The sequence below is a fragment of the Pangasianodon hypophthalmus genome, chromosome 12 (genome assembly GCF_027358585.1).
Source record: "Pangasianodon hypophthalmus isolate fPanHyp1 chromosome 12, fPanHyp1.pri, whole genome shotgun sequence".
Classification (NCBI taxonomy): Eukaryota; Metazoa; Chordata; class Actinopteri; order Siluriformes; family Pangasiidae; genus Pangasianodon; species Pangasianodon hypophthalmus.
Genome location: NC_069721.1, coordinates 16,627,870 through 16,640,974, shown reverse-complemented (window position 1 = coordinate 16,640,974; position 13,105 = coordinate 16,627,870). Strand labels below are relative to the sequence as shown.

The 13,105-nt window shown below is 39.1% G+C and overlaps 2 protein-coding genes across 6 annotated transcripts in view; both read left to right on the top strand.

Moving 5' to 3' along the window:
• kif19 (kinesin family member 19) overlaps positions 1-7,165 on the top strand; it is a 44,411-nt gene extending 37,246 nt beyond the window's left edge. For 2 of the 3 annotated variants that reach the window (XM_026915829.3, XM_034309619.2), the window contains 10 exons: positions 116-290; positions 700-898; positions 1,757-2,027; positions 2,132-2,253; positions 2,394-2,557; positions 3,603-3,708; positions 3,898-4,021; positions 4,481-4,869; positions 5,585-5,750; positions 5,986-7,165. In XM_026915829.3, the coding sequence (XP_026771630.1) occupies positions 116-290; positions 700-898; positions 1,757-2,027; positions 2,132-2,253; positions 2,394-2,557; positions 3,603-3,708; positions 3,898-4,021; positions 4,481-4,869; positions 5,585-5,750; positions 5,986-6,125 (1,856 nt within the window). In that variant the 3' untranslated portion in view covers positions 6,126-7,165. The remainder of the gene's footprint in view (positions 1-115; positions 291-699; positions 899-1,756; positions 2,028-2,131; positions 2,254-2,393; positions 2,558-3,602; positions 3,709-3,897; positions 4,022-4,480; positions 4,870-5,584; positions 5,751-5,985) is intronic. The other variant, XM_053238901.1, reaches the window with a different exon arrangement.
• A 354-nt stretch (positions 7,166-7,519) lies between these two features.
• Positions 7,520-13,105, top strand: part of abca5 (ATP-binding cassette, sub-family A (ABC1), member 5) — a 29,588-nt gene continuing 24,002 nt past the window's right edge. The window contains exons 1-7 of one of the 3 annotated variants that reach the window (XM_026915137.3): positions 7,520-7,698; positions 8,173-8,339; positions 11,066-11,255; positions 11,482-11,649; positions 12,012-12,109; positions 12,306-12,532; positions 12,922-13,063. In XM_026915137.3, coding sequence (XP_026770938.1) covers positions 8,235-8,339; positions 11,066-11,255; positions 11,482-11,649; positions 12,012-12,109; positions 12,306-12,532; positions 12,922-13,063 — 930 coding nt within the window. In that variant the 5' untranslated portion in view covers positions 7,520-7,698; positions 8,173-8,234. Of the gene's footprint in view, positions 8,076-8,172; positions 8,340-11,065; positions 11,256-11,481; positions 11,650-12,011; positions 12,110-12,305; positions 12,533-12,921; positions 13,064-13,105 lie in introns of all 3 variants that reach the window. The other 2 variants (XM_026915136.3, XM_053238739.1) reach the window with 2 other exon arrangements.

The window sequence follows — 13,105 nt, the reverse complement described above, 5'->3', positions numbered from 1 at the left end:
GATGCGAACTCCTTCCCCCACACCATAGCAACTATCTGACAGGGATATGACTCTTGCTGTTGAGTGCCCTTTCAAACAGACTCTGGCTCACTGTTGCCCCCTTGTGATGTTGTAGCGGAGGTAAAGGCTCACTCCACACAGCAGAGCCGTGCTGAGATGGACCAGCTGAGAGAACAGCTAATCGAAGCCTTCAGACAGCAGATGGAGATCAGAAAACGACTAATGGAGCTGGACAACACGAACATGGAGATCCAGATTGACACGTCCAAACACCTGCTAACCATTGCAGAGTGAGAATCTTTCTACAACTGACTCAAATATACACTCGCCATCCACTTTATAAGTGGACAGTGAGCGTATATATATATATATATATATACATACAGGGCAGATGTCTGTCGTAAAACAAAAAAACAACCTGTAAACTAAAACTATATTAATAATTAAGTGAAATTCCTGTTTACAATAAACCATGTAAACAACGTTTGACATTTTTTGGTAGGTGGGAAGTGTTTTAACTAATATAGCAGGCACATTAATTTGACTGGCAAGTTGTTTATGTTGCTGTTTTCCCCATTAAAATCCAAATTTAATCATAGTTATGGAGGTGGTTTTCAGAGCTTGAAACAAATTTGGCCTTTCCAACGAATGACGTCCTAGCCTGTAAATGATCTGAGGTGTGTTTTTATTTCTCTGAAGCTGGGAGCAGGAACGCAGCAGGCACCGCAGGAAGTGGCAAGGTGAACGGAGGAAAGAGAGTTTTAACAAGGACGAGAGTGAGAAGGATTCAGACACTCCGGATTCTCCTCCGGACAGCACCGAGACTCAGGAGGTGGCCATGGCCAGAGAGAACCTGGTCGTGCTCATGACTGAACAGAAGAAAATACGCAAACAAAAGGTAATGACTAACAGAGCTACAGAGACTCATACTCTGTTTCCATGGGCACTGTAAGGAAAAAATGACTCCTTCTTAGGAATTTAGTGACGAAAGCTCTTTATTCCAATAACAGCAGTAATGAAGATGTGAAATGCACCTCAGATATAGTGAGAGTCAGACTGAACCTAGACCATCTAAAACGTTTACAATGTATACATCTTGGGCAGGAATTATTGGCCATATGCAAACATTTGGTATTTTTTTTAAAATTTTACTCCCATTCCCATCCTTTGATTTAAATAACTTCCTGGTACAAATGTGACTATGAGGACCTTTCTTTTGACTATGATGACTGGAACATTTTTTGTAATGGCTCATCAGTATTATGACATGGGAGAGAGAAACCCGAGGTGTTTGGATTGAGATCACAACAAACCAAAATCCACTTTTCCAGCAGACACTGCCATTCCTTACAGCACCTATCCTATTGGTACATCACGTAATGTTAACGATTGGATATGTGTCCCATTTTTGGGAAGATAATTATTAAAGACAAAAAACACGGCTCTGATTTTTTTTTTCCTTACGTCAAATTCAGTTTATTAAAGCAACTAGCATTAAAGAATTATGAATCTGAGCACACTTGGGGTGTCTTTGGGTCTATAAGGTGGTGTACTTATTTGTTACATTATACGAGCTGTAATTATGTCACATTTCTTCATATTACAACCAAAAGAAGTGAACATTGTAATTTTTTCCCTTATTAAGTATTTATAGCCCAATTAAACATTATATTGATGAGTAATTATGGTGAAAACTACACTCTAGCGAACACTGGGTGAGTTTATTAAATATATGCGACTTTGCTGTGCTGTCCAGGCTGGGTTGGAGCGCCTCCTAGTGGAGCTTCGTGAAAGAGCCCGTCGTCTGGAGGAGCTGCTGCCATGCAGAGTGAGCTCAGAGGAGCAGCGGGAGGTCCTGGGACTCCTCTGTAAGGTGCATGAGCTGGAGATTGAGAACGCAGAGATGCAGTCGCACACACTTCTCAAGGACAACGTCATCCGCCAAAAGGATGTGGTGGTGCAGCGCTTTGAGCAGCACAGGCAGCTGTGCCATGAGATCATCCAGCAGCAGCGCCAGTTCATTGACAGTGAGTGTGTCAGGGCAGAGCAGAGGGGAACTTTGTTGTGGTATCTGCAAATGTACATTAAGAACTGTCAGTGTTGATGTTTTTATATCTGGTCTTCTACACAGATCACAGTCTACTGGTGCCTCCGGAACTTCAGGAGCTGTATGATATGTACATTAGAGAGTTGGATGAGAGAAATCTGGACCGAGTCATAGCTTTAGACAAGGCCACCATCCATACTCTGAAGGTGTGAATTAATATTGCGCTTTCAAATGGTTACTCCGTACGTGTCACATGCTATAGATTCTGTATACTCATTTACCAAATGCATTGATTCATCTGTATGTGTGTGAATAACCACATGCCCTCCCTGCCTTTTATTCATAGGAGGGCTCTTTGCCCAAGATCGCTCTCCCTAGCAGAGGACGTGACCCCATGCAAGAGCTGGATTCTGATCAGGAGAGTGTTCGCACACTGGGGTCAGAAACCAAACAAGGAAGAGTCAAAGTGCGGAGACACACTTTGCCACCCATTTTACCTGAACCTGATAGGTAAAAACATTTTTCAGAAAGACCCTTTTAAACAGGTCTTAGTCAAGAATTACTCTAACTGCTATCCTAGGTTCTGGTGTTATAACATTACAATACATAAAATAAAAACATGCTTAGTTTTCAGCTACTTTTCAAAAAATCTTTAGTTGAAAATCTTGCAGTGGTAACAAGTACAGTTATATCATTATATCTTGTTTATGACACAACCTTGATGACACTTGATATTGTCCTCTTTGAATGTGGGAACTTTCAACTACATGCTAATACATGCAAAACATGGTGCATTATGTGAGAACTAAAACATGACAGGGCATGCTGTTATAGGAAAAATAATCAACTTATTAATTTATTCTTCATACCACAGCCGAATTTGCCGAAGACTACAACTTTTTATTAATTAAAGAATGACACGTCATACGTTTTATCTGTTTATAGTCACATTTAATGTTGTGGAACATCTGCAAAATTAGTTACTTCCTAATGTTAAAACAATAACATATTAGATTGAGTGCATTAATATGAGCCTATCATCTGAATTACAGCTGGACCTGTTATCAACTGTGCTGTTATAGAAATGTAATCATTACCTTCTGACCAATCAGAATTAAGCAAGCAACAGCGATGTGGTGTGCGCTTTAAAAGCTATGGGAATCTTACCCTAGTGATTGATTCAAGAAAGAATCTTTGGTCACTAACAAATCAGAAAAGAAAAAAAAAGTACAATTAAAAAGTACAGTTTTACTTCTGAGATACTTTAGGTTTGTTTACAGTGTAATGAATTACTGTTACAGCTATAGTGTAATTTACTGTACAAAATATGAATCATGTACATAAGTTTATAAGTTTTTTAGTATACAAAAAAGCAGATAAACAAAACATTTTTTGTGGTAATACAAAAATAAAAAACTGTTACAAGCGCACTTGGTTTATTGATTTAAACATTTAACTTCCATGTTAGATCCTTCTCATTATTTTAAAACATGTAATATCACGCTGTTGTGTCAGCCCACAGCATTTCCTCTGTTTTCTCTCATGCCTTCCACAGTGACAGTAACCGTGTGTTTAAGAGCAGCCCACATGCAAAGCAGATGAAAAACTCTGTGGTCATGACTCCTCCACCGATTCACATCAACGGACAGGGGAATCGAGAGGTCAGTGCGCTCAAGTTTCAATCAATGCATGTTTCTGTAGAGGTATTTCAACAAACAGAGTGGTTCAGACATTGCCTTGAGAACTGTTCCATCTGATCTAGAGTACCTGTAGGATTCATAAGCCTCTGCATGGAATATACATGTCATCTTCTACAGCACAGTCATTAGGATTGCCTTTTTTGTCTGTAGTTGTTGCCGAGTGCTTTAGATGGAGCTCTGAGCTACAGCCTCTTGAGCCACAGCGTGAGCAGCCACCTGGACTCCTCACCTGAGAGCAGTGAGAACGGAACTGAAGCTCCTCTTACTCCTAAAGGTGAAGGTGAACTTACAGTATGGTTTTCATATCACTGACCGGAAGTCACATTGTTGCCTCGTGTGCTAGTGTGAGAAGCAAATTTGAGACTATAAGAAGCAATTGCGTAGTATATAACATTATCTCCTAACTTCATAAAGCAAGTTAATACCATCACTGCAGATATCGTATGCATAAGCATAAGCTTAAGAAACACTGAGCAGCTCTGTACTCTGAACTTGTACCATCTGTTGTATTAACGATCACAGAGAAAAAAGCTTGTTTATTTGGCTCAGTATAGCTGTCAGGATAAGAAATCATGATAATGTGCTGGTTTACTGGATACAGCCTGGTTTGTAGCTGTTTAATTTCTTCTTTAAAAATTCATTAGAGTCTATATACTTGGCTTAATTCCTGTCTGAGTGAATCTTGTGCACCATCTGTTTATAATTCTCTATCCTCCACTTTTTCCCTTGTTAGAGAGGCAGCAGATTCTAAGAGGTGTGCAAAGCATTGCGGTGAAAGCAGCACGGCGCCGTTCCAGAGTGCTGGAGATCGATGCCCTGCGTGTTCCTCCTCCACCCTTGACTCTGGATCCCAAAAAAAACAAGAGTATACTGTATTTAACTGATGCGCCTCTGAAAAGGCCGGTGCTGCGTCGAGGACGGCAGCCAAGCCCAGAGCTCCGCCACGCCACATCCGACGACAATCTATCGAGCAGCACAGGCGACGGCCCTGTCCCAAACAGCACCTGGACACGACCCAGGAACCGCCAGGCCATGCCCAAAAACACTGGTCCACGGGAGCAGGACTTTGAGGCTCGCAGACGTAAAAGAAGATCTCGCTCCTTCGAGGTGACTGGACAAGCTGTGAGTCATTAAGACATTTTTCAAGACATTGCTAGAGAAATTATTTACATAAAGGCCTGGCAAGGAATAATTGACCAGCTGTGAAAGAAGCAAGAAGACAGACATTTGAATAATAAATATGCACATGCTAAAATATGCAGTGCTCGCATATGTGATGATCTTTGTCAGTAATCTCAGTGTTTCTAACCTGTTAGTCTGCTTGCACAGGCCAAGTCTGAGTGAAATAGATACTTTTGGTGTGGTATGATTTCACACTTCACAAATTTAAGCGAACATACAAACTTTTTGAGAAGCATGCGAAAAGAGGTGTGTGGGAAGGGGCGGAGCTAGTGTCATAGTCTCAAAAGTCTTTCATTTATTGATATGGTGACAGAAAATGCAAACAAACTTGCCTGTCTGCCTAGAAATCATCGAAGTATCCCAAACACAGAGTACAAGGAGCAGACCCTTAATAATTTTTGCGAACTGTATCAAATATTTCTTTTGTTCCTGCCCAAACACCTCCCAATATAAACTGCAGGGTAATGCATTTGAGTAAATTCTGCATAAATAAATGAATAAATATGTAACCAAATAAATAAATAACATATATGTGAAAAAAGCCCTCAGTGAGTATCCTTTATTTTTGGTTCCACATAGGAATTTTAAATAAGTAGGATTGTGTGAATGATTACTTTCATGTACTTTTATGATTACTTTTATGTATCTCTTCCAGCTAACTCAGGGGAAGAGCACCAGCCAGCGTTTCCGGCCTCTTGATAGCACTTCTGATCCACACCTACACATTAACGGTCAGCCTCCTGCACCCCTCCTGCGCCCTCAGCACAGAGCTCAGGTTCAGATTGGCAAAGCCCGACCCTCCCACGCCAACCACCAGACAGGTCACTAACACACTCGATAACATCTGTACATGATTTTCTGCAGTTGCTTTATATAACGAGCATACCTTTCCTGACTAATATACATGATACTGTATGTACCATAAAGAACCTTTTTAATATTCACCAGTGGTTTGCTCTCTAGTTCTTTTTTTATTCCTGTGCATTATGAACACAACTTGACTTTGAATTTTTTGTCTATAAGAATGTATTTCATCTTTTTCCCCAAACCTGATAGGTTCAAAAGCAGATGCTCCCTTGATCAACCTTCCCTCCCACCTTAGCAATGTTAAGCACGGCCCCCAAACCAGGCAGCCTCAGCCGCTCCTCTACGTCACCTCCACAGGCACTGGAGGTCATCGCACTCGCAAACACTGAGGACTTCATTTACTCATCAACACCAAGTCTGCACTTGGAGAAAGACTCAACATGCCCCCAGCACTAACTGTGGAATCCAAGACATGCCATTTCTTCTTCATCATCAGAATCAAATTCACTACAAGCCCAGAGAGAAACCTGACTGTTGCCTTGTGCTGTGTACAGACAGACTGGGTCAAGAGCCTTGCATAACTTGGAGGGACTCCTGTGTTCCTTTATGCGTTTCTGCTGATGTGCTTGAAATGTATCTCTGGCATGTAGCACGCAAGTGCTTTTAAGCATTTGCAAATCCATTGAATTATATATTGACGTGTATTGGTTGTCATGGATTCTGAGGATGCAGAACTATTAAAAAATTGAAACCCAAGATAATATAGGAAAGAAATGCTTGTTTAAGCTGAGCAATTTTGACAGAGGGTATAATCCTGCCTCTAATGCTTGGGTTTAGTGTGTGATCATGCCTTATGGTGTGTGTATTATGTGATTCTGGGAAATCATAAAAAGCACCTTCAAAACGTAATTCAGTATATTTAGGCTGAATGTTAACCTTTTTTTTTTTTTTTTTTTACGAACCCAGGTATGGGAGAGAGTGAATTTTATCCACAATGGAACAGTATATTTCGCAGGGCTCATGTTTGCATAAGGGATGCTCGGTTCATAGTGTTTTCATTGTCTCACATGCGGTCAGGGTATGATTTCTGTGATTACTGTCATAGGCTCTGAGAACGATCTCGAAGCTCCAGTCTGTTCCATTTTCTGATGTCACTGTTTTAGTCAACGTTTACTGTAAATGACGAATAGGATTTTCCCTTCATTTGCCTCAGGCTGGTACTTCAACTGCATTTTCTCTACGGATGACATATCCTTTGGTAGTACAGTCACAAATTCATATATAAATATCTATGTATTTATCACATTCCTGCACCTCAGAAGATGTTTTTAATCAACCTGCCTTTTTTTCATATACATACATATACTCTTTTTTCTACTCTTAATTTTGTACATTTTTTATTTGTATACAAATAAAATTGATTTCAAGACTGCTGTCTTTACATCTTGTATTTAAGAGCCTTGCACACATACAGTATTTACTGCTGCAGGACATTTTGTTAAAGGAGGATGAACAGTGTGCACATTTGAATAGTAAAAAAAAATTATAGATAAACATTTTTACCTCAGAATATTTTATTATACATTATTTGTAATATAATTAAGCATTTAATGTTTTTTTTTTTATTTTTTAAAAAAAAAAAGCTCTGTAAACATATGCACCCAGGTATGGCATCAGCTGTGAACGAAAAAAAAAGCTCCGTCCTGATTGGCCAGCATCACAGCCCGCACGTTCTGATTGGCCAGCATCACAGCCCTCGCGTCCTGATTGGCCAGCGTCACAGGCCTTGGCTCATCTGCTGACTGAGGACGAAGCACCTTGGCTATTTTTTTTAACGTGTGTATACACTGTATGTGTGCGTGTTTATTTACTGTTTATACGGAAGAGGAACATGTCCCGCGTTTAGTCTTTAGAACAGGAAAAACGTCCTAGAAGCAAGACATGCCTTAATATATTTCATACGTAAGTCCGTTTGGTTTGAGTCAGCGCTTTAACGCTGGACGGAGTGCAGTTTGCTGTCACTATTTAGCTTAGCTACCTGTGTTTACTAGCTAGCATGACAGCTAACTAACATGCTCTCTCGCTCGAGACATTTCCCTTTGATACCAAAAATATGGAATAAATATTTTGGGTTAGTAATTTATATCAATAAGAAATTGCTTAGACGCTACGCGGATATATAGCCATTCAGCTCAGTTCGCATTTTGCTATAAAAAAGACATAATTTAGATAACAGTTCAGACTAAAATTATCCCGTTGTTTGGAAAGTGGTTTATAAGCGGCACTGAGAAGTCAGACTTCCGGCCACTGTGTTTATACCTGCTACCGCTTCGACACAGGTGTGGTTTCAAACTTCACACCACTTCACGCTCTTTGCATTTGAGTGCTTCTATTTTTGAAAATGTGGTTTCGATTGCTACCGGTGTGATTTTGCAGCTGTGTCGAGCACTGAGGCGCGATCTGGTCCCAGTCCCAACCCGCTGAAGCATGCTGCAAGAATGCAGCCTGTAAACAAAAGAGATGCTGGAGTGTGGCAACAAACCCGGAGCCTGCTCTACAAAAACATCCTCATCAAATGGAGAACCAAGCAACAAAGTCTGCAGGTGCCTTTACTGCTGTTTCCCCATCCTCAGTTCTTATGGTCCAAGTGTGCTGTTGCTTGTGTCAGGGTTTCCCAAACTGATATAAGCCTTGACTACCTTACACTTTCTCTCCCCAGACTATTAACATTTGAATATTTTACTATATGTCAGTAACATAATTATGTTATTATATGTATAGCATAATTGACTGAAAAGCAAAGGAATATGTGTGTGGGAAAGTTGAGATTAGATTTAGATTAGATTTCTGGTTAGAGTAGATTTAGATTAGAAGTCAGGAAGTGTGTTTGATAGGGCTGATTTCCACCGTCACGTCCAGCTCTGCATGTTAGTTGGATTTGATGTAGAGAGCTGAATTCAGCTTCACACAGACCAAGACTTACAAAAAAGTACCATCAGTTTCAGCGTATGTAAAAAAAGGAAGTCACGGTTTTGGCAGTGTAGCAAAACTCACACACGAGGAATTTTGGTTTCTCCTTGTGTTTTTTTTTTTTTTTTTTTCCACCTTCACGCTTGTAAATTCATATTCAGTAAATGTTTCGGCATGCCTTTGTGTTCATTCTCTTGACTTCTGTTGTTCCACTGAGCCAAAGATCTAGCAGTGGTAGATTTTTTTCCATTTTTATTGCCTACGCTAGTGCAGCATGTCAGGATAGCAAAAAAGACTAAAATAACGCCGTTAAATGTGACTTGTTTTAATGTGATGTCAAATCCGGTGCGATATTTGTAAAATTAATTTGTTAAAAAAATAAAAGGGAAGTATGTGAGTTTCTCTTATGACCCCATTTATAAATCAGGCGACCCTGCATAAGGTTTGGGAACTCCTGGATTATATGCACAGTGGTTCCCAACCACCGCTCCCGAACAATATAACGGTGAGCATTTACTGAACAGGTGTAATACATGAATTAGTAAACACACACTGATTCACTGAATGTACAAAATGCTGCGGTGTGAACTGTACAGGACGTACCTGGCCGTGCCATGGTTGCATCAACGCTTAATTTGCACATTGCCTTAATTTATACAATACCTCACTTCATGTAATATATATTTATATATATATATATATATATATATATATATTTTACCACTATTGTTATGTATGTCTTAACAGTAGTGTTTATATTCCCTGATGTATGCTATATTGTTATTTTCTTGAAATCTTGAACAAAATATTCATGCACGTCATAAAGATTTCACTAAATGCACCGGCTGGAAATCATATGGAAGGACGCCCTCCAACAAAGCATAATCAGAAAAAATGATCACAATCATTTCAGTCATGATTCTCATCATAAGGCAGATTGTGAAGTAGCAAGTGCTTGTCATAAGATGCATGGTGGCAGATTACGAAAGGTTTTTAAATCTTTATCACTTGCTTTTTCATCCCTTACTTGCTTCTAGAAGGCTATAAATAGTGGAGGCTTTTGAACAATTTCCTTCTGTCTATTTTCTCACAGTTGACTAATCGCTGATGTTACACTATTAAAATATTGTGGGCTGTGGATCAGCATGCATTGTTAGAATGGTTGCGAAACCATCAGCTTAGTCAGCGTAAGTTGCAGTAACACACTAAACCCATGCACAGACTAATTTAACATCTAAACCAAAATGCCAGCTTGGAGTTTATGCCTTAGTAATCAAAAACTGTCAGTATGCTTTTATCAGATCACTGTGCAGTATATATTGTGTTTGAGATTCTGAGATGAATACTGTTGACCAGAGACTGTTTTTTTTTTTTTTTGGCTCATTATAATCAACAATAAGTTCCTTAATGAACAGTCCTAATCTGAAAGGCCAGATGAAGTAAGCCAAATGAATTAAGGATTTCAAACAAACATGTTATGTAACATGTTTACACAATCTATTGTGTATTTGAGAAGTACACTACTACTAAGCTGTGTGATTTATTTTGTGAAATATCCATCTTTGGCTTGAACTGCATCCAAGGAACCTAAGCTGACGAGCCCATTAGCTATATTTCTGGGTGAGGGTGAGGCAGTTTTGCCTCAACGAAGCATCTCTTTGGTTCTTGGACAATATCACGTTTATTACACATGTTCCCCCGAGGAATCGATCTGTGACCCTCCTTGCTTTATGCATTTTGGTCAATTGGATGTGTATTTGGACATTTTTGTTGTGAAAATGGTGATCAAAAATGTACGGGATGATTGTAGTTTGTTGGGAAACAATTATAGTTTGTGCAAGGCCCTTGTGAATCTAGAAACTACATCAGGTTCTATATCTACTGGGTCATCTTACTTTCTGAGCATACGTTTTATAAATAGAGAACTGTGAGAAAGGTTTCTTGCCTCCCCCAACGATATGTTCTATTTAAAAAGAAGTAAACTGAAGAAATCTAGACCTCTTGCCAAGTTAGATCTCGCCAAGTAAATGCCCACTTAGCCAGATTGATTTTTATGGAGGTTGATGTGCAGGAATATTGAGTGACTCTCCAGTATTTTAAAAAGTATATGAGTCAGATTTCCTCACATATGTCTAAACAATATATATTATACATTGGTAGACTATCTAAACTGCTGAGCTGTATATTCCTATCCTGACTTTTTACAAAGGTCCATCGATTTTTGTTATATAAGCCAGGGATTTAGACTTTTTTTTTGTTTTTTGGTAAAAGTCTTCTGTGCATACCATATGTAGGACTTTTGTGAAATAACTTCTTACATTAAGTTCTTCTTATAGATTCTTTGTCTATCTTTGTGCAGGAGCTGATCCTTCCTCTGCTCCTTTTGGGCCTTCTCATCCTCATCAGTATGCTGAACCCCCATATCTCTTATGGCAGCATCAATACTACTGATCTTGAGGATGAGGAGTACCCGTCATTCAAAGGCCTGGGCTACACCCCCATAACAAATGTCACAAGTCAGATTATGGAGGAGGTGGCACAAGAGCTACGTGAGTCTCCGTGACTAGATAATTTATTTATTTATTCTAGCTGAATATATAATTAATATTAGTATTCTGCTTTATGTGTTTGATTAAATAGATTTTTTTTTTGCGTGTAATTCAGTTACCCCACCCATGTATTGCATAATGTTTTTTGTCCAGTGGAAATTACAAGTAGGTTCCAGTGGGTTCAGGTTTTGATTCAGTTGATGCTTTTATGTGGTTATGGTTACAGACATGCAGGACCGATTGGAGATGTTCTCTAGTGAAGAAGACCTGGAAAACGCCAGCCTGTATGAGCCTCTAAGCTACGTGGGCGTGGTGTTCCTTGATCAAATGTCCTACAAGCTACGTTTTCCCTACCACCAGGTCCCCCTACCCAGTGACTACACTGAGTCAATTGGTAAGAAAACAGCTTGAAAAAAGAAAATTCATAATCATAAATCACTATTATATGCACATTGTGGCAGCAACAAGATGTTTTTGATAATCTCAATATGAGCAGTATGGACATGACTAATAGCAGGTTAGGAAGATTCATCCATCAGTCCTCTATACTGATACATATAATACTGAAAACCCTCGTGTTTGATTGATATATGCACATTTTTCTTAGTCATGTATAATTCTTGAACCTTTAAGTATTTTTCTGCACTAATTAGCATAGATCCAATGATATTTGGTTCGTTATCTATAATTGAAATGTACTGTTAATATATAACTTCAGGTTATATTCTTAATACTGTACCTTTTTTTATTGCACAGCAAACTGTTACACAAATTATTTAAACTGCCGTGCAGCAAACTACTGGGTCTCTGGGTTCATACGCTTACAATCACTGATTGACGCTGCTATCATCCAGGTTAGAATTGCAGAAAAAAGGTGTTTTGCATGTTTTGTAGATTGTAGATTATTAGTAATTTTTTAACCACAGTCTCAATATGTATGTAGTACAATCACTAAATTAAATATAAATGACTTTTCTAAATAAATTAGTAAACATAAGACAAATGCATGTTTCATTGAAACATGATCATTCTGTCTGTGTGGTGGTGCAGATGCAGACGAAACGTTCAGCATGGAGAGAGCTGAATGTGCATGTGGTAATGATGGGTCACCCAGGCTCAGTGGAGGTCCAGAAGTTTCCCCATGCGCTCATCTCCATCTATCTATTGCTGGCCTTCACGCCATTCGTCTCCTTCCTCATTGTCAATGTAGCAGCTGAGAAAGAGCATCGACTCAAAGACACCATGACCATGATGGGACTGTATGACACGGCATTCTGGTAGGCATGGGGATTACCAGGTTGAGAATGGCTGTTAAAATGCTGTGAATGCTAAGGTTTTAGTTTATTTGATATATAATTCTATGCTACAGTGACTAAGTAGAGTGATTATTCATAAATTCACATATTTACAATATATTTTGAATCCATTTATTTCTGTAAAGCTGCTTTGTGACAATGTCCATTGTTAAAAGCGCTATACAAATAAAATTGAATTGAATTAAAATTGAATTGAATTGAATTAGAAGAAATGATCTTTCATCCCAGGAATTCATCACTTAGTACGTTGTGAAATTAAAAGAGATGCAAGTATCTTTGGTAAATGTTACACTTGCTTGTCATTATTGTTTATTTGTGTGTGTGTGTGTGTGTGTGTGTTTCATATATAGGCTCTCATGGGGTCTTCTCTATGCTGCCCTGGTGACAACTATGTCTGTTCTTATGGCTGTTATTGCCACATGGACCCCTCTCTTCTCCAACAGCAATTTCCTCATCATCTTCCTCCTCATTTTCCTCTATGGCATATCCACTGTGAGTTTAAATGAGTCTGTTCTTCAGCTACACTCATTGCAG